Raw genomic sequence first — 21,588 nt, 5'->3', positions numbered from 1 at the left:
GTAAATGTATTTTAAATTTAGTTAGTTACACCGTCTTGTGCATTTTGAACTGTAATGGCCTGTAATGACTTTTATTACATGTAATAAATATTATTATTGTACTGTAATGACTGTAATAAATATTATTACTGACTGAACGATCTTTGGTGAATGTGTCAAACATCCTTTTAAGGCCCTCTATGCTGCAGGCGATTGCTACCACTTCATATGTCTGAAAATTCCACAGCCTAGTTATGCCTTTTGTGAAGAAGTGACTTGGTTTTGTGTGTCCTCCATCTACTGTTCATCATTTCACAGAATGATCCTGAGTTTTACTGTTATGACCAAAAGATGGCTGGGTTCGAATCCTGGGTTCAAATCCCGCCTCCACTATGGACTCATCATATGCCCTGAGGAAAATCAACATTTCTACCTGTTTAAAGAAGAAGAAGAAGAGTTTGGATTTATATCCCCCCTTTCTCTCCTGCAGGAGACTCAAAGGGACTTTACAATCTCCTTGCCCTTCCCCCTGCACAACAAACACCCTGTGAGGTGGGTGGGGCTGAGAGAGCTCAGAAGAGCTGTGACTAGCCCAAGGTCAACCAGCTGGCATCTGTGGGAGTGCCCAGGCTAATCTGAATCCCCCAGATAAGCCTCCACAGCTCGGGCGGCAGAGCTGGGAATCAAACCCGGTTCCTCCAGATTAGATACACGAGCTCTTAACCTCCTACGCCACTGCTGCTCCTTGAACATGAACGTGAAAAATATCAAGGTGTAGAATACATGGCCAGGAGAACTTTTTCCACCATCCCAGTCCCAGTAAGGCAGGGGTGTCCATCTCTGGTGCTTCAGATGTTCATGGCCAGCAGTGTCTGATGGGAATTGTAGTCCATGAACATCTGAAGTGCCAGAGTTGGACATGCCTGCAGTAAGGCATCTAAATCATCAAGAGGGCTGTCAGGGGAGGAGCTTTGTCCATCACTGTCTTGTCCACACCTCCATTTGCTGCCCCTCCTGGGTCCCAGTGTGAGGCAGTGGTTAGAATACTGAACCAGGACGAACTCAGGAGGGCTGAGCTGAGATCTCCCTTCCGTGAAGCTCGCTGGGTTACTTAAACTGGCCATTCCCTTTCAGCTCCATCTACATCACAAGCAGTGGTGGGATCCAAAAATTTTAGTAACAGGTTCCCTCGCCAGCCCCCCCCCCCTCAGCAAAGGGGGCAGAGGCGTACCTAGGTAAACCTGAGCCCTGGGCAAAACTTGAATTGGATTCCCCCACCCATGGGCAGCCACCCCACCACGACCCCCCCCCCAATTTTTTTGCACCAGATCATTTCTAAATCATCATCACATTATAGAAAATTCCCCAACTCACAAATCTGAACACAGCAATGGTGAAACACACAGGTTCTTTGATAGAAACTGGTGAGATAAAAGATACGAAAGGCTGAGAATCAATGAATTGCAGTACCTGGAAGGGATTAACCCAGTTCAGGGAGTGACATTATTAGTCACAATTGCTATATGGAACCTTCACGTTCAAAGGCAGCATGCCTCTCAGGGAGGCGAGGGCATGGAGATGGAAAAGCGGACCCAATTAGTAACCCCCTCTCGGCACACACAAATAATTAGTAACCCATTCTCAGGAACTGGTGAGTGTTGAAGCAGCGGCTTACTCGTGAGTAGACCACCTTGCAGGATGCAATGCAAACAAGAACTGAAAGACACACAGTCACCAGTGCAGTTCTGTTTATTGCTAACTACTGTCAAAGTGCTCCGCCAGACCACAGGTGTTTCCAGGCACACATCACCCTGTTGTCTGTGCTTACTATATACAATTGAGGTGCCAATCAGGTGCCCATGTCTTATCTGTCTTTGCACACGGTACACAGTTGTGCACACAGCCCTAATTATGAACACAGCACCTGCTGGAAGGAGGGTCCACCTGTCATCTAGATTTTGTCCATCTAAACACATGTTCTGACAGTGAGAACCTGCTGGATCCCACCTCTGATCACAAGGTTACTGTGAGGAACAAAACTGGACCATCCCATCCCACCATACAACTCAACTGAGGTTCTTCAAAGAAGGATAGGATATAAATGAATACTGAAAAGTTCCATCTCAGAACCCAAAACATGCATTGATTCTAAACCCGATTGTGTTCAGCGCCAACGTGCCAAGCTCAAGGCATCTACCCCTTTGAGGAGATTTTCCCAAACAGCATCCGTAATTTGGAATATTAATAAACTAGTGTTAGCCAGCAAACGTGAGCTAGAATTATCCATTTGTCTCAGCTTCGGGGATGCTTTTTTCCTAGAACATTTCCTGCTTTCCACTTAGCCTTGCACTTTTCAAAATGTTCCCAAATGCGAGCCATTATAATCAAGTGCAATTAGGCAAATTACACAGAGGCACCTTTGCACAAGGGCAGAATCTGTGTTCCCTTAGTATAAAATAACGCCTGATCCTGGTTATTAGAGCCAAACTAAGATTCCACAGAGCAGACGGAGAGATTTCTCTGACCTAATTGTAGGCTTGTTCCGTCTCAATTTGCCTTGGGACTGTGCAGGAAAGGGAGAGAGAGATTAACCCTTTAGCCTTCACTAGGCTTTGCCATTGACTGGGGCTCCCCCTCCCATCCTACTATTCATATTTTAACAGAGAAAAGCACACATTTTCCCCCTTAAATCTGGGTGGAAGCTGAAGGGTTAAAGCCTTTCACATGGCCCCAAGACAAACTGAGGTTTCAGGAGCCTGTAATTTAAAGGAAGGGTGTATATAATCTGCTGTTTCTCACAAATTGTTAACAGAATGGCCAGGGGTGATCTGGATATTATTTTCTTCTGCAAGGCCAGGGGTGATCTGGATCTTCTTTTCTCCTGCAAAGACTAATGCCAGTGTTTGCATGTAAGAAAAAAGAAAGTCAGGGGAATCTGAATCCAGACTCAGAGGCTGACTATCCAGCTTTGCTCTGTTTTTTGAGAATCCTGACGTTTTCTCCACATTTACAAGCAGAGAGAGCTGGAGGAAACAGACATCACACACACACATTTCTCTCAGCCAGAGGCTTCCAGCCTTTTCTTAGAGGCTAATTCGCCATAGAAGGGGGACGAGCAGGAGAAATTGCTCCGCTTTGTGTATTTTAAAAGCAACCAGACACTGCAAATTTCCAGAATTGTATCATCTTCCTCCCTGTTGCTCTACTTCTGGATTTCTCACCACTCAGGGACACTCAACAATATCCCTTACCTTTCATACTGCTGAGAGACAGCATGGTGCTCAGTGAGTTCCTTTGGCCTCTGCCTCCAAAGTTTGCAGCAGCAGGTACAGCTGGAGAGGAAAGAAAGAAATTCGTTATTAATGGGATTATGGGCGTCTTCTGGGAAAAGCAGACATAGCATCCATATTCCCAATGGGTTTGCTAAGGAGAATTTGCTTGGGGGCCTCCTATTCTTTGCTGGCTAGGTGATTCTTAAAGGTACTGGCATTGGATGGTGTAATACCCAATGGTATAGAAATGTAATAGGGATGGTGGAGGGGATCTGCCCCAGCCCTGCAGCTGACTTTTGCTGTATGGAGGAGGAGGAGGAGGAGGAGGAGTTTGGATTTATATCCCACCTTTCTCTCCTGTGAGGAGACTCAAGGCGGCTTACAAGCTCCTTTCCCTTCCTCTCCCCACAACAGACGCCTTGTGAGGTAGGTGGAGCTGAGAGAGTTCCAAAGAACTGTGACTAGAACAAGGTCACCCAGCAGGAATGCAGGAGTGCAGAAATGTATCTGGTTCACCAGATAAGCCTCTGCCACTCAGGTGGAGGAGTGGGGAATTAAACCCGGTTCTCCAGATTAGAAGCCACCTGCTCTTAACCACCACAACCACACTGGCAAGAGACTAACAGACATGATTTGCCATTACCTTCCTCTGCATAGTGACCCTGCTATTCCTTGGTGATCTCCCACCCAAGTTCTAACCAAGGCCAACCCTATGTAGCATTGGCTGACCAGTTCAGGGCCAATATGTACTAGGCTTATTAAAATATCAGGTTTCTTAATGTAGCTGCCTCCCTGATGACAGTGACAGCATCTTGACAATATAAAACAGGCACCGTGCAAAATTTATTCCAGCATAAGCTTTCTTTGGTTAGGCCTCACTTCATCAGGCGTATTGAAGTGCAAATGCATCGGGCTGGTTTTATATACACCAACAGAAAGGTAGTGGGGAGGACATTACAAAAAGAGGCGAGTTCAAAACAAGTTTGAGTTCAAAGCAGTAATCAGTCCACTTAGCACAGGCAGGAGATGCTTCCCACTGCTATTAGATAAGCAAGGATGATGGGATGGAGGAGGGAAGTGATAAGCATCCTGGTGATGTCCGCATTCCTGCCTTGGTGGGGGTAGGCCAGGGGAGGATGGGATGGGAAATACACCCTTAAACATGGATTCGGTTGTGAAATAATTCATTTGGAATGAAATAATGTATTTGCTCGATGGCAGGTTACAGGCAGCACTTGGCAGAATCTGGAGACGGCATGGCAATCAGTCCTGATGGAGGCACACAGTGGCATACCGCCCATTGGGCAAAGTGGGCAGTTGCCCAAGGCGCAGAAATTTTTCGTCACATGGGGGCACCTGATTTCTAAGCCCCACTCACTCTGGCAAAGCCCCGCCCACTCTGTACGGTGGCCCACAAGCCACCAGTGGCAGAGCAGGACAGGGAGCTCCGCCTCCGGTGACCTTGGGCTGCTGGGGCCGTCTGGGAAGGGTGAGTGCCACAGCCGGGCTGCTCCGCCCATGGGGGGGCATCAAACTCAGGTTTTGCCCAGGGTGCCTGCATATTCAAAAAGAGCGTCCCTCTGAATGCCAAGAGCTGGGGTGAACCCACAGAGGAGACTTTTCTTCTATACTTTGTTCATGTTGTGCCAAGCAGCCCCAGATGTTGCAAGTGGAGGACTACATGCTGTCTCTACCTCAGACTTCAGAGGAGAACATAAGAAGAGAGATAGAGAGGTAAAGACACTGGGCATTCTTTTTTTGCTGCTCTGACATTATTCCTTTCAAGTGTAGATTGCTATTCTCAGGGAGACTTCCTTCCTTCCTCCTTTTATACCTTCTCTCCGAACCACTTCTCCTTGTTGGAAAAGTGAGGTCCTGTATTTCCCTCCATCCTAGTTAGTTAAAGTAGATTAGGAAACTATACTTACTCCCTCCTCTCCAGAAACGGAGTTCCTACAATAAATGGAGTGGATTAGTTTGAATAGATGAACGATGTCTCTAAATAACATTGCCACTGGCACACTCAGAGATGGGCTATTGCAAAATTGCCAGATCCAGAATGTAACAGGTTGAGGGACCATATTCTGAATCTACCCACACCAAATCCTGCCAATGTCCGTTTTAAATAGGTAGCCATGTCTGTCTGTAGGAGACGAGCAAGATTCAAGTTCACTGGCACCCTAAAAACCAACAAGGTTTCCAAGGTTTTGAGAGTCAATGCTCAACTTGTCAGAACAAAGAGAACTTCGACTCTTGCAGGCTTATACTCTGGGAATCTTGTTGGTCTCCTAAAGGTGCTCCTAGATTCAAGATGCTAGCTATGGCACCAGTGTTCCCTGTAAGTCATGCGGCTGCACAGAAACCATATTAGTGCAGCGACATTCAGGTGGCTGCTGGCAGGGGGAGCTCCTGCAGGTGGCTCAGTTCCATGCAGGCCATTTCTGCACGGTCAAAATATCCCTGGGTAGAACCAGGATCTTACATACCAGGGCTATTTTATCCTGGTTTCTGCCTCCATACAGCTCCCCACTTCTTCCCAGGAGCTGAGGTAGGACCAGGAGGTAATATTCCAGTTAGTTCTGTACAGCCCGGGTCTTTTGCATTTACCCTAGTTCTGCACAGCCCGGGTCTTTTGCATTTACCCTTGCTTTAGGTGATTTGAATATATGTTGACAAAAGACAGAAGGAACGGCTCTCCCTCCCACCCCAGCTTTCAACTTCTGACCCGATCCACACCTCACCACTACTGCTGTTAGAGAGACCATTGTATGGCACTGCTTGTACCTGTTTGGTCATGGGATATCCTATCCTCAAAGTTGACATATTATGGGCAAGAACCTTGCAAAACTGGAAACAGCTTTTCAGGCCTGAATTGCAGTTACTCATGAGAATGCCATTTCCCTGACCAAACCTATAAAATGCAAGTCCGGTTGTGCAAGGTGAGATTTGAACCAGGGATTTCTCCACTTGCAGTTTTTGCTAGACTGGAACATGCACTCAGAGCATTTGGGGTTTTATAGGTCAAAAACCCTGCACGGCGAATGATCCTGTCTCTTTTCCAGCTGGCCTTATTTATGTCCTCTGTTTCCTGGGCTCTGTCTCTGTCAAGCCCTGTCCCCATTCTTGCCCTGTTGAGAGATGCCTTGTTAAAAATGAGTGTGTGAGTTGCTAGAGGTGTCATTATTCCTCTGGAATGTGGTTGAGATGCATCATCCCTAATGTCAACTCTTGCACAGACAGACTAAGACCTCCTACGGTACAGTATACACAATGACGTGACGGAGCTGCACTCTGAAATGCCGCCCTACCTGTTACAAGACAAAGAGGTTTTTCTTGTATGTCTTTAAACAAAAGAATATACACTCTCCTAGCTTTGAAATCGGCGCATAATGCAGTGCAGAGAGTGCTGAGAACAGCTCTCGGCGGTGCTGAATGACGCCTCAGGAACTGCTCCCAGGTGCCTATTTTTGCCATTGGGAATGAGTTATCCTGCCGGCATCGATCTCAGGTTGCAAGACCTCACACCGGCACCTTTATTCCACTCATTCTCCTTGTCTCGCTGCAGCTACTGCAGGCCTCTAAGAGAATCACAGTCAGTCTCTTTAAAAGTATCTGTACCCACCTCCTTACATCAACCAGTGTCCTGGGTATGAGCGCTGAGACGTTAAAGAAGAAGAGGAGGAGCAGCAGCAGCAGCAGCAGCAGCTTTGATTTATATCCCCCCTTTCTTTCCTGCAGGAGACTCAAAGGGGCTTACAATCTCCTTTCCCTTCCCCTCTCACAACAAAACACCCTGTGAGGTGGGTGAGGCTGGACGAATTCCCACTGAAAATTTAATTGAGATACAACCAAGTTTCAAAAGAATCGGCACCTTTTCATCCAGGTTCCAACATCCTCACTGCAGCATGTTTCTAGTGAAGGCGTCTAGGCCTGCCCCTTGGCGGGGTACCTGCTGTCAGGAGTCTAATTGTTAAGCTAGCAGCACCAAAATTTCAGAGTATCTTTAGGAGGCACTCATGATGATATCACCCAGGTTTGGTAAAGTTTGGTTCATGGGGGCCAAACTTATGAACACTCAAATGTGTAGCCCCCATTTCCTATTTGCTCCCTTTGGAAACGATGGGGGCACCCCCTTTGGGAGTTCATAGCTTTGGACCTCCTGGACCAAACTTCGCAAAACCTGGGTGGTATTAGTAGGAGACTCTGATGATGATACCACCCAGGTTTGATGAGGTTTGCTTCATAGGGGCCAAAGTTATGGACCCTCAAAGGTGTAGCTCCCATCTCCTATTAGCTCCCATTGGAGTGTTTTGTTTTTTCCCCAAAAAGTTGCATACACAAGCAGGTCCAGGAAAATCCCATGATAAGGGGGGGAGTGCCAAAAATGGGACTGATCTGTGTTCTGCAGTTCGGCAGTGGGGAGATCATGAGGGAACCTGGATATTTCAGGTGACTATCCCAGGATTAATCGCCAGTGGGAAATCGCCCGCTGAGAGAGCTCCCGAAAACTGTGACTAGCCCAAGGTCATCCAGCTGGCCTGTGTTGAAGCGCACACACTAATCTGATTCACCAGAGAAGCCTCCACAGCTCACGTGGCAAAGTGGGGAATCAAACCTGGTTCACCAGATGGGAGTGCACCTGCTCTTAACCACCATACCACGTGAAGAAGCACGACCCTACTGAAATGTTACAGGGTATGACACCCACAGTGCAGCAGGAACGTGCTTGGCTACAGAAGGCACAGAAGGCCGCAGGTTCGATCCCCAGCAACCCCAGTTTAAAGGATCAGGTAGCAGGTGCTGGGAAAAACATTATCCTGAGACCCTGGAGACCAGTTACAGTCAGAGCACACTATACTGACCTTGATAGACCACTGCTGTGGTCCAGTATAAGGCAGGAATATGTGTCTATAACAGTGATGGCAAACCTTTTTAAGACCAAGTGCCCAAACTGCAACCCAAAACCCACTTATTTATCACAAAGTGCCAACACGGCAATTTAACCCAAATACTAAGGTTTTAGTTTAGAAAAAACGGTGGGCTCCGAGGCATGCGTTACTCGGGAGTAAGCTTGGTGGTAGTCGGTGGCTTTGCTCTGAAGCAACCGTGCAACTCTTCCAACGGGTAAATCACAACCCTAGGAGGTTGCAAGCCCCATTGCCAGCAACCAAGATTACTCCCAGATCGTGTTTTAGTTCTTCGCATGAAAATCAGTGGGGTTTAACAGCACTTAACAGGGTTACCTACACGGCTTCCCCAAAACTAGGTCTTAGGTTTAATGCTAATAATTGAGCCCAGCAGCCCAGACCAGCCTAGATGTGTGGGGGGTGGGGGCGACTCTGTTTGTGCGTGCCCACAGAAAGGGCTCTGAGTGCCACCTCTGGCACCCGTGCCATAGGTTCGCCACCACTGGTCTATAAGCTGTCCTCTTCTACAAGGACATTCCCTCCACCCTAATAGTCTATTGAGTTGTTGTTGTTGTTGTTGTTGTTGTTGTTGTTGTTGTTGTTGTTGTTGTTGTTATTTATTGTATTTATAAACCGCCCTCCCCCGAAGGGCTCAGGGCGGTGAACAAAACAAATAGACAGAGCACAGATAAAATCAGTAAATAATCATTAAATATGGCTCTATATGTTAAAATCAACCCCATTAAAATGCAGCATCCTAATCAAATATACTGATGGCGTCCTACTAGAAATCCCCTAACAAAAAGGGGGGAGGGAGGGAACAGCAGGGTCCACAGATGTTATGAAAAGGAGGAGGGGGGCATCAGCGGCCGGACTCCCCAAAAGCCCGGTGGAACAGCTCCGTCTTGCAGGCCCTGCAAAATTCATTAAGATCCCGCAGGGCCCGCGTAGCTGGAGGTAGAGCGTTCCACCAGGCAGGGGGCAGAGCTGTAAAAGCTCTGGCCTGGGTGGAGGCCAGCCGCATCATTGAGGGGCCAGGGATCACCAGCAAATTTGCCTCTGCTAAGCGCAGAGGCCGATTTGGGACATGTGGGGCAAGACGGTCCCTTTCTTTCCTCCTGTCCCCTCTTTCTTACAGAGCTGTAATAGTCCAGACATCCAGCCTGGAAAAACATGACGGGTACAGCAAAATTCTCATCAACAAATCTGAACCACCGAACCACCTTCCCCCCCCCCCCCCTCATTTACATTTGGAATAGCTCATCGCTGCCATTCAAGCTACACTGGAATTTCTGGCTTTTCAGATTCATGCAAACCTGGGCATGTTGGAGGCACTTGTCAGGTATGGCTTTGGGGAGCAGGTAATCCTTCCCACCAGTTATTTTTCTGACTGACTCATGAAACAACAATAATCCCTGCCTTTTCTTGACAGTTTGCTCACCGCATGGCACAGGGTACAAAGATCTTGCTCAGAAACAGCAAAGAGGGGGGCTCTCCAAAACAGAGGAGCCAGAATGAGTGAGGAGATGACAGGCCAAAGGAAATCAGCCTGAGGTAGCCATGGCTGTTGGCTTATTTAAGCATTTGGAGCCTGCTTTTCTCCACAAAGTGGTATAAAGCAAGCGAGATAACGTGACTAAACCAGGACACAACAACCCAAACGAAACCAAAAAAGTGCGTCTCAGGCTGGTCCTGGAATCCGTGACTGCTTGAGTGAAGACAGGCTGCAAGGCCCAGGCTAAGAGCAGCAGTGGCAGAGTGGCTAAGAGCAGGTGCACTCTGATCTGGAGGAACCGGGTTTGATTCCCAGCTTTGCTGCCTGAGTTGTGGAGGCTTATCTGGGGAATTCAGATTAGCCTATGCACTCCCACACATGCCAGCTGGGTGACCTTGGGCTAGTCACAGCTTTCCGGAGCTCTTTCAGCCCCACTTACCTCACAGAGTGTTTGTTGTGAGGGGGGAAGGGCAAGGAGATTGTAAGCCCCTTTGAGTCTCCTATAGGAGAGAAAGGGGGGATATAAATCCAAACTCTTCTTCTTCTCTAAGAGCCTGTGAGCAGAAGAGGAGTTTGGATTTATACCCCACATTTCTCTCCTGTGAGGAGTCACAAAGCAACTGACAAACTCCTGCCCTTCCTCTCCCCACAACAAACACCCCGTGAGGAAGGTGGGGCTGAAAGAGTTCTGAGAGAACTGTGACTAGCCCAAGGTCACCCAACAGGCTTCATGTGGAGAAGCAGGGAAACAAACCCAGTTCACCAGGTTATTGTTGGCTGCTCATGTAAAGGAGTGGGAATCAAACCTAGTACTCCAGATTCGAGTCCACAACCACACTGGCTCTCATTCATGAAATTTCTCTGTTCACGTGTAGAGCAGGGGGGGGGTGTCTTTGTCAGTGTGTCTTTTGTACTTTTTTCCTAGTCCTGCACACTTTTAGCAAATGGTCACTCCCTCCAGCTTGGGAAACGTCTGGATTGGAAGCGATGCCTGGGAAGGAGGGAGATCAGTGGAGAAGTGAGGCCGTAGAGTCCATGTCGTCCAGAGAAAACTAATTTCTGCAGCCTGTTGGTCGGTTATAATTTGAGGAGAATCCCAGGAGCCAATTGAAACTTGGCAACCCAGTAATCCAGGGTCAGAAGCAGGCTGAAGGAGGGGGGGGGGTGTTTTGTTGAATGAGTTGTGAGCAACTTTGAACCTGTGTGCAGGGAACGGCAGGATTCTGACGGTCTAAAGCCACATATCGTAGTGGTTAAGTGCTTGCACTGCCACTCACATGGTCAGGAGTTCGAGCCCCCTGTGGGTCAGATATCCTGGCAGCTGGCTCATGGTCAACTCAGCCATCCATCCATTTCTTGGTTGGTAAATGAGTACCTGGCTCATAGCTAGGGGGTAAAGAATAGCGGGGGAAAGCAATGGCAAACTACCCCACAAAAGAGGCTTGCCTATGAAATCACTGCTCACAGTGGTACCCCAGGCTTGGACACGACTGAAGGGGAAACTTTACTTTAACTTTGAACCCGTGCACAGGGAATGGCAGGATGCTGACGGTTTAAAAGTAACCAACACATCATTAAGACAATGGACGTGTGGCTGTTCGTCTTCCCTTACTTGAACATCCATTATGGTGTGAAAATAAGACCCCACCACCAGTGGTGGGATTCAAATAATTTAGCAACCGGTTCTGGTGGTGGGAATTCAAATAATTTAACAACTGGTTGTTTACAAGCACCATTTCAACAACCGGTTCTGCCGAAGTGGTGCGAACCTGCTGAATCCCACCACTGCCCATGACCTTATTTGTATGAAACCCAGGCAAATATATGAACAACCATCATGGCAGCCCCTAATTTGTCCCCCAAGAATATGAAGTCTGGCAGAATAACTGGGATGAACAGGTGAATGGAAGCGAGCTGGCAGCCATCAGAGGGCAAAGCAGCAACGCCCTCTTCCATTGGTTTATTTTAGTCATTTTTATCCCACTTTTCTCCCCAAAGAGACCCAAAGCGACGTTCTAAAAGGAACCACAGGGAAACCAGAACACAAAACAGCCAAACAGCAGACTGCATCTCAGGAAAGGGTTGCCAGGTTCCCCCGTCAACGGGTGGGAGCTGCAGGGTAGGGTTACTAGATCCAGGTCGGGTCCCCTCTGGAGATCTGGGATGGACTTAATTGGGGTACGATGCCATAGAGCCCACCCTTCAAAACATCCATTTTCTCCATGGGAACTGATCTCTGTAGTCTGGAGATGAGATGTAATTTCAGGGGATTCTCGGGTCTCACCTGGAGGCCGGCATCCCTATCTTGAGGTGGTCCTGGATTTCTATGTTGGCTCCTCTGAAAGCATGGGCTAAGCAGTAGCAGTAAGTAGTAGTAGCTATGCAGTAAATGCCAAGGGGGTGGGGGGTGCATGACGCACCGGGCACGCACCCCTGCGGGGACGTGGCGAGGGCATTCTAGGGGCAGGGCGGGAGTGTTCCGGGAAAGGGTGGGGCAGGGATGCAGGGTGCACACGTGCCTTGGGCGCAGTTCCCCCTCGCTCTGCCCCGAGGCTAAGAGCCAAAGGTCTATGACAGTGATGGCGAACCTATGGCACAGGTGCCAGAGGTGGCACTCTCTGTGGGCACGCACAAACAGAGTTCATCATGTGGGGGGTAAATTGCCCCCCCACACACACACACAACTAGGCTGGCCTGGGCCACTGGGCTCGATTATTAGCATTAAACCTAAGACCTAGTTTTGGGGAAGCAGTGTAGGTAACCCTGTTAAGCGCTGTTAAACCCCACTGATTTTCATGCGAAGAACTAAAGCATGAACTAAATACAAAGACCTGGGAGTAAGCTTGGTTGCTGGCAATGTGGCTTGCTTCTGAGTAAACCCTCCTAGGGTTGTGATTCACCCGTTCGAAGAGTTTCATGGTTGCTTCAAAGCAGAGCCACCTTCTACCACCAAGCTTATTCCCGAGTAACACACGGCTCACAGCCAACCATTTTTTCTAACCGAAAACCTCAGTATTCAAGTTAAATCGCTGTGTTGGCACTTTGCAATATATAAGTGGGTTTTGGGTTGCAGTTTGGGCACTCGGTCTCAAAAAAGTTCGCCATCACTGGTCTATGAGGCCTTTGACCTCTGCCCCTTGGCTTGTGCCTAATACCGAAGGGCTCATGCCTCAGGGTGTCAATTGGCTCCTCCCCCTCCCCAACCATGTCCCCCGGTAGCCATACTCAGCATCCTGCCTTACTCATAATGTAAATTCAATGCACATGAATCTGCTGGTTCTTCTCTTCCTTCCCGTTTGCTTTCCCTTTTTTCCTCCTGTCCATTAGATCAAAAGTTGCTTTGGCAGGGAGCGTTCCAGTGGGCAGCCATAGTCCGCAGTGAAAGAGGTGGTCTAGCACGGATCTTACTGCTTTGTTCTCTGCTCATTGGAATTGTAAATCACGAAATCCTCACCATCCAGTAGAAAGGGATGGGAAAGTCGGGAGGTATGTGATTAGAAACAAAATTATGCGCCAAGGAGAAAAAAAAAACCCTGACAAGTTATGCAGATTGAACATTTTTGCATTAATGCCCCCCCCCCCCCCCCCCCGCTCCTAAATTTATTCCTCCTGCTAGTCCTGAGAAGGGACAAAGATGTATAGGGCATGGAAACTCTTGTGACCTGAATACTGGACATGCTATTCAACTATGGCCCCTTCCACACATGCAGAATAGTGCACTTTCAATCCACTTTTACAATTGTTTGCAAGTGCATTTTGCTATTGCGCACAGTAAAATCCAGCTGCAAAGTGCATTGAAAGTGGACTGAAAGTGCATTATTCTGCATGTGTGAAAGGGGCCTATCTCTTTTCTGTCTTTTTTGAACTGGTGTTATTTTTTTTTGAACTGTGGGAATGCTTCCAGAATTCTCCTTTCTGAATGTCTCCCTGCATCTGGGAATTCAAAATTACTTAGGACTTATTCTTCCCATATGTCCCCAAGTATGCAGCAGAGTCTTCAAACTTCCATCTTCTGGCTGCTCCCTCAATCAAGGTGGCTCAGCTGACATCAACTGGAACCTGTTGATTTTCCATTGTGACTCTCATTCTGTGGAACAGGCTCCCAGTGGAATGGTGTTACCAAGTTCATGAGAGGGGCTGTAGATCTCCCAGAATTACAGAGGATCTTCAGTTGACAGAGATTAGTTGTAAAGAAAATGGCTGCTTTAGAGGGTGGCATTTGCCTTGCTGAGGTATATTTGGTCATTGACCGTAAATAAAGATGACGACCTCCTCCTCCTCCTCCTCCTCCTCCTTCTTGCTGAGGTCTTTCTCCTCCACAAATCTTGTCATTATTCCACCCACAAAATCTCTCGCCCAGAGCTAGCTACCCTACAAAAAATGTGAAGGGAATACCTTCACTAGACATCTTTAGGCAGCAATGCTAGATCGCTTTGACTATGGTTTTTAATGAAGTCTAAGGCCACTTCCGCACACGCAAAATAATGCGTTTCCAAACCACTTTCACAACCGTTTGCAAGTGGATTTTGCTATTCTGCACAGCTTCAAAGAGCACTGAAAGCAGTTTGAAAGTGCTTTATTCTGCATGTGCGGAATGAGCCTAAGCTACAGGAAGCTTTGGGAGTAAATGGTATCTAGGGTTTTAATTTATTGGTTTTCAATTGTAATGTTTTAAGTGTGAGATGAAAGCTGCTGTGAGCCATAAGGAAAGTGAACATATATATTTTGATGTGATCTGATGTATGATTGCAACGAGACACAAATTTGTACAGTGTTTTACCTTTGCATATGATGCACTTACAAAACATAAAATAGCAAACTTATATGACAGGGTTGTATCAAGATTTTTTTTGAGTAGTGTTGAAGAACATGCCAGAGCAACTGTGGGCATCGGTGTAACACCAGACAAAAAGACACTCATTCATCTAATCACATCAAGGCCAATTATTTGTTGCAATGTTTTATAGAGTTCCCAGCTGCGTATGTACATTGGGTAGTGTAAGGAGGTGCAAATAGGCGAAATGGATAAAAAGCTGCTGCACATTGCTCTTATTCAAATTCTGGAATTAATTTTAGAAATGCATCCAGTTAACAGGAATACAGAAGGAATGGATGCAGGGTGGAGCAAACCCACAGAACAATAAAGGAAATAATTGGGGAAATCCACTCATCCTTATTGTGCGCATAGTTTCAAGTCTGTTTTGAAGCCTTAAGGCACCTCTGCAAATAAGGTTCCAAAAGGTACTACTCCAGACAAATGTTCAGAATGCTGCCACACTACACACACCTATGTCTTTTTGACACTTTACAAGAGCTTTCTTCACAGCAGTGGTGTAGCGCCAAGGGGACAGGGGGGTGCGTGATGCACCTGGAGTGTGCCAGTGCGGGGGTGTGGCAGGGGTGTTTCGGGGCGTGGAAGGGGTGAGGGGCACACTCTTGCCCCAGGCACTGTTCCCCCTCACTCCGGCCCTGCTTCACAGGACACATTTATATTGTCTTTATATTGTTGCTTACATAATTCTTATGCATATATTGTAATATTTGGAACAACGGATGGGTCATCATGATCTCTCGATACACTGCTGCAATGGCAAACACATTGGATTAATTCCTAATCAAGGTAATTGCCTATGTTCTTCTTTCTATCAATTATGTATAGATGTTTGATAATATTGGATTCTGACCCATAATTGTATCCAGTGAATTTGAAAGTGGCTGTTACTGTTAACATGACATGTAATGCTACCACTTTTTCAGATTTGTGTGGCATGACATGAACCACTTATTTTGTCTCTAATTATTTCTTTTTGCCATAAAGTCACAGCCAACGTACGACAATGCTGTCAGGTTTTAAAAGCAAGAGATGTTAAGAGATGATATGAGGTGGTTTGCCATTGGCTGCCTGCATCCTGCCCCTAGTATTCCTTAGGGGTCCCCGATCCAAATATTTTCCAGGGTCTAGTCCAGTGTTTCCCAACCTTACCCTGACCTCACTCTTCATATCTCACGGTACCCCTGCCACCACCCTCCACTGTCCCCTCCCATTGCCCCTGCTTGCCACACCCCCAACCTTCCCCTCCCAGGGTAAAGGGAAGCACCGGGGGTGGTGGCAGTGGTGGGATCCAAAAATTTTAGTAACAGGTTCCCATGGTGGTGGGATTCAAACTGTGGTGTAGCGCCAATGGGGCTGGGTGGGGCACGACGGGGGAGTGGCCGGGCATTCCTGGGCGGGGCTGTGGCAAGGACGCAGCCGCTGCACCGGTCCTTGGGCGGGAAGCGAATGCACGCATGCTAGACTGCTTCCAGTTCTGCGCACTACCGCTGAGAGGAGGGGCGTAACTAAGGCAAAAATCACGTGGCAAAATCACCAATTAGTAACCCCCTCTCGGCACACACAAATAATTAGTAACCTACTCTCGGGAACCTGTGAGAACCTGCTGGATCCCACCTCTGGGTGGTGGTGCTGGCTGCTGACCTTGTGGCAGGCCCTGCCCCATGGGCCAGCTCCATGTCCTTGCTGGCGCCAGAGGGAGTCACCACAAAAATGAGGGGGGGCAGTAGTGTTGCCGCGGTACCCCTGGGACATGCTCATGGCACCCCAGGGTACCACGGAACCCTGGTTGAGAATGGCTGGTCTAGTCTGAGAGTGTGTGACTAACCCAAGATCACCCAGCAAATTTCCATGGCAGTTTTGAACTTGAGTTTCCCAGATCCAAGTCTAACACCTTAACTACTACACCACGCAGACTTTCATCCTCTAGTTAATGGAAAGATTTAAAAGAAACTGAAAAAGAAACTTTTCAAAATGAGTAATACCTGAGAGCTCATCTTATGCTTATGCAATTAATGTAACAAACTGTATTTAAGTGCAGTTTTTAATATTGTCACAATGCACAGGGCATTGTTATTATCTAGCGATTGGTTACATTTTTGAAGCATTTGTGGGACATTTGTTTGTTGTGGGACATGTTATTTGATACATATATTTGGGTTTTTGTGCTTTTCACATGAATATATGCACATAGTATATTTAGGTATGGTTCTTTTGTTTACTTTTTGCAGAGGACTTGATTTTGTAGTTCTCTTGGTTGCTTGCTTTTGTATAGGGACCTCTTTCCCCTTTTGGTTTTTACTGTGTGTCAGACCTTTCCTCTATCAAGAGCAGCACTGTTGACTCTGACTGGCAGCCGCTCTCCAGAGTCTCAGGCAGAGGGCTATCACATCGCTTGCTATTTGATCTTTTTTAACAGGAGATGTCAGAGACTGAGCTTGGGAGCTTCTACCTGCAGGTCAGGTGCTCTGTCATCGAACTACAGATCCTCACCTGCCCAGTCTATAATCACCACAGGCAACCAGGTGCATGGCTATTTGCAAGTTGATTTCAAGGGATATGGAACCAGGGATATGGAACCATTTTAGCCTGTGTTAGGGTTACCTAGCAACCAGCAAGAGACTTTGACTGGGGACATGGGGGGGGGGGTCAACCACAGCATGATGCCACTTCTGGGTTTCATGTTGTTGGACTGATGGCCATTTTTTCACTTTTCTTTTGTCCACATCCCACTGAGGGTTTGGCAACCCTAGCCTGTGTGGCACCTCCCCGCGCCGTCTACATCGCTATGCTGGCAAACATGGCGGGTGGGGAACGAGGGCAATACTTAGCCAGAGCAATGCAATGGTGGTTTTGGAATCTCGGGGGTTTGCCTCAGTTGCATGGGCAGAGCACTGGCCCTGCATGTGGAATTAAATGGTCTGGTGTACCACTGTTTGGCACACGGGTCAAAGGATGCCTACTCCAGGTCTCTAGGTTTGTTTGTTTGTTTGTTTGCAATGAAAGCTAAGATCCTTAGGATTCTGCATCCAATATTACTTTAGGTATCTGTGCAATGTTGCTAAAAACTACCGGACACACATATCTTCTCTATTACAGCCAAGATAGTAGATGTGGCACCTCCCATAAGCGCCATTTCTGGTATTTAGAAACTGGAACATTTGAAGAAAGACAGGTGGGGATCCCAACCACACACTAAAACAAACACCTGAGGATCAAGCTAATTCCCAGAGTTTAAACGGAAACCTCTCTTTCCTGCTTTCCCAGTTCTTGACACCTTACTCTGACAGAAAAAAAAATGTATTGTGACAGGGAGATAAGCAGACACTGAAATGTACAGAGGAGGACCAGGATGCCAAATGGTAGACGGGTAGGGACAGGAAATGACATCATCCTTGAGCAACAACAATGGCAGATTACTGTTTCACCTGCTCTAAAAGTGATCCATCCAGATAAAAATATCTAATCTGGAGGAACCGGGTTTGATTCCCAGCTCTGCCGCCTGAGCTGTGGAGGCTTATCTGGGGAATTCAGATTAGCCTGTACACTCCCACACATGCCAGCTGGGTGACCTTGGGCTAGTCACAGCTTCTCAGAGCTCTCTCAGCCCCACCTACCTCACAGGGTGTTTGTTGTGAGGGGGGAAAGGCAAGGAGTTTGTAAGCCCCTTTGAGTCTCCTAAAGAAGAGAAAGGGGGGATATAAATCCAAACTCTTCTTCTTCTTCTTTTTCTCACGGCTGTACCTAGGATTTTATTTGCTGCCGAATCTCCTCAGAAGATCTCAGCTCAGGTGTTAAGAACCATTTATTACAAGGTCTTTAACACTCCCAGTTTACCAGGGATGGGCCCTAAGTTCTGGAACAGGTCCTTGTCAAATCACTGTGCCTATTGTTATTTTTTGGGAATGCCTTGTAAAAATTGTCTTCGTGTGGGTTGTTAACTTTCTTATTCCTTCAAGGTTCACCTGCTTTTTTGGAGTCTCCAGAAGTTACATCACAGAACAACAGTTTCTCTCCTCTAGCTTTCATGCATGTCAGTACATGTGCATAGACATTAAATTGCCTTATGGCAGTCTGCCTGCCATTGCACATGTTGTTACGACTCATAATTAGAGACAATACCCCCACCCCTTTACTATATTTATTCAAGCTAAAGAACATTCAGGACAGACTATGGCACAGCAAAAGAATACACCAGCTTGCAGTTTGGTAGAGCAACTTCTTCAATGTGCAACTGGGCACATCTTTGGTCTGAGAATGGGCTTGTTAGAAGACTCTTCCTATTTTCATCTGAGAAAAGCTGGAGGTTTGGAGCTCAGGGATGAAGCCTGGCTCCAAACAAACCCTGGATTGAAACCTTCAATCTCTATCACCACGGATCATCTGTCAGTCTTATATGACCAGCCTATTTATCAACATTAGGTTGTGACTAGGGGAAAGCCAAACATTCCCAAAGGGGTCTCCTTGAACACCCCTTCTGACCCTGACCCTAACCCTAACCCACGTCCTGGCCCACATAGCTAATAAATACTCCAAGAACAGCTCTTCCAAACTAAGTGTGGCCTTTTTGGATCTCAAGGGAGCATTCGACTCGGTGAACAGAGAAAAACTCTAGAGAAAACTTGCAGCCCTTAACATCGACCCAAGACTTCTCTTCCTGATTAAACAACTGCACACCCAAAACTCATGCCAGGTGAAAGACCTTAGGGGATTTCTATCAAACCTGGTCCAGGTAAAAAAGGGAGTCAAACAAGGCTGCGTTTTAGCCCCTTTACTGTTTAACATCTTCTTGTACAATCTCCCCATAGCCCTGGCTCTAGTGGACGGGCATAGCCCTAAGATTGGCTCAAAGCATGTCCCTCTTCTGCTATTTGCGGATGATGCAGCCCTACTGTCCCTCACAATCCCTATCACCACGGATCATCTGTCAGTCTTATATGACCTGCCTATTTATCAACATTAGGTTGTGACTAGGGGAAAGCCAAACATTCCCAAAGGGGTCTCCTTGAACACCCCTTCTGACCCTGCAAATCTATTTCTCATTCTTTGCATCTCTATTCACAAAGAAGACCAGGAAGAATCATCAAAGCCAGTTCAGACTCTCTGCTGATTGCAAAATGGTGTTTCTTGATGCTTCTGTCTACACTTTTGACTGGGGGGGATGATAGTTCTTGATAACTACCTTCTCCTTTGCTCTACAGTGCTGAATCAGGAACCCAGAGTCTCCCTGCCCATGAAGCCTGGAGCATCAGTGGCTGCAAGCAACCTCTATGCTGAGCTCAGCACCCCACCTACAGCTGCTTTCTCCTGAGTGACATCCTCGTAGGCAGATCAGCTGACATTTAAAGCTCTGCATCACCTCCAGTCAAAGCCCAAGGTGCTGAATCTTCCTGACAGCTCAAAAGCCCTCGGGAAAGATTTAACTATGACAAGAAATTATAGACCAATATCATTACTGAATAATGATTATAGGTTGTTTATGGCAATTTTAGCTGATAGATTGAAAATAGTATTGCAAGAAGTTGTTCACAAAGATTAATGTGGGGGGGGGGGTTACCCAAAAGGCAGTTGAAGGACAAACTTCAATGGACATTTTGGAATATCTGCATAAGTATAATGAAAAGCAAGCCACTTTGATTTTTCTAGATGCAGAGAAAGCATTTGATAATATAGACTGGTCTTTTTGAAGGTTTTGGAAAATATGAATTTTGGAAAGCATTTTATAAAATGGGTGAAATTGATTTGTACATTGCAATCAAAGGATCAGTTATTAGTTGAAGGAAATACTTGTAACTGGTTTTCCTATACACAGTTACTAAAAAGATGTAAAATAGATAAAAGATCTCATGGTTTTGAAGATTCTAAGACTGAATTTGAAGTGGAGCTATGCACAAATGACCATTATGCTATTGCGAAAATGTATGAACTCTTGTTAAGATCTGACCCAGAAAAACAATGTATGACGAATTGGGCCATTAACAATGTGTATAACATACAAATGGAACAATGGGAGAATGCATGGTTAAAAGAGCTTAATTTCACATTAACTTCCAGTCTTAAAGAGAATTTGTATAAAATGATGTATCGTTGGTACCTGTCATTAGAGAAACAGACAAAGATGTGTTAAAATGTTTTGAATGTACTGGAAATGGGATTATCATAAATGGATTTTTTACCATTTATGGTAGACTTGAAACAAAGCTAACAAATTTTGGATACACATGCATTCAATAATTCTCAAAGACTAATATACAAAGAAAACCAGAGGCTTTCCTTTTGGGTCTTATGGACAGACAGCTTGAGGGGTGAGGGGTGGAATGGAACTTTGTTTTTATATATGACACCAGCAGCAAAAATACTATAAGTGCAAAAATGGAAAATTTCATCTGTACCTCCCCCAGAATAATAGTTGGTGGAGTTGGTGGAGTTGGCAAAGATGGCGAACTTACTTCTTTGGTTAGAGAAAAGAACTTATTCAGATCCATTGATCACTGGAAAGCCCTGATAAACTTTTTGTGTAAAATAGAAACAAATGGATGATTTATAGCACTGGGGAACAGAAGAACAAGAAAACAGGTACAGTAGAGAAAAGTGTGATGCTTAATAGTAATAATAATTAAGAATTAATTTTACAACTGTAACTAGAGAGCAAGTAGTAAACATTTTAAGTACAGACAAAATTAGGAACCCTCCCTTTCCCACTGTTATATGTACTTTTAATATTTTTCTCTCTTTTTATTTGTTTTACCTCTGTATATTCTTAAACCCTTAATTTTTTTTAATCTCCTGGAAAACAAAAAGAAGCCCTCAGTGTGTGGTGAGTTGCAGTCAGTCTCTGGGGTATGTTTGTTACAAGTCAATTTAAGGATAAAACTGTGTGCTAAAACGCCTGCCTCATTATGTAAGGAATAGCCTCAAATTTTTAGAACCTTTTCTAGTTAGATCATATTCCCCATGTCTGCTCCTTTTTTCATCTGGGGTGATTTGGGGATGCCTTTCAGAAATCTTTGGTATGCCCACTTTCACGCATGCCTCCTTGAGTCAGCCCAGCACCTTCTTCTAGAGTGGTCCTTCTTTTGTGATTGGTCCAAGGGGTTTTTAAGA

General features: G+C 46.2%; 1 protein-coding gene across 1 annotated transcript in view; it reads right to left on the bottom strand.

Annotated features, from left to right (window-relative positions):
• Positions 1–21,588, bottom strand: part of ZNF185 (zinc finger protein 185 with LIM domain) — an 89,779-nt gene that overhangs the window by 53,491 nt on the left and 14,700 nt on the right. The window contains exon 2 of the mRNA XM_048513803.1: positions 3,231–3,311. Coding sequence (XP_048369760.1) covers positions 3,231–3,255 — 25 coding nt within the window. The 5' untranslated portion in view covers positions 3,256–3,311. The remainder of the gene's footprint in view (positions 1–3,230; positions 3,312–21,588) is intronic.

This window comes from Sphaerodactylus townsendi, linkage group LG13 (assembly GCF_021028975.2).
Source record: "Sphaerodactylus townsendi isolate TG3544 linkage group LG13, MPM_Stown_v2.3, whole genome shotgun sequence".
Taxonomy (NCBI): domain Eukaryota; kingdom Metazoa; phylum Chordata; class Lepidosauria; order Squamata; family Sphaerodactylidae; genus Sphaerodactylus; species Sphaerodactylus townsendi.
The sequence above is the reverse complement of the archived record's forward strand: the minus strand, read 5'-3'. Positions and strand labels throughout refer to the sequence as shown.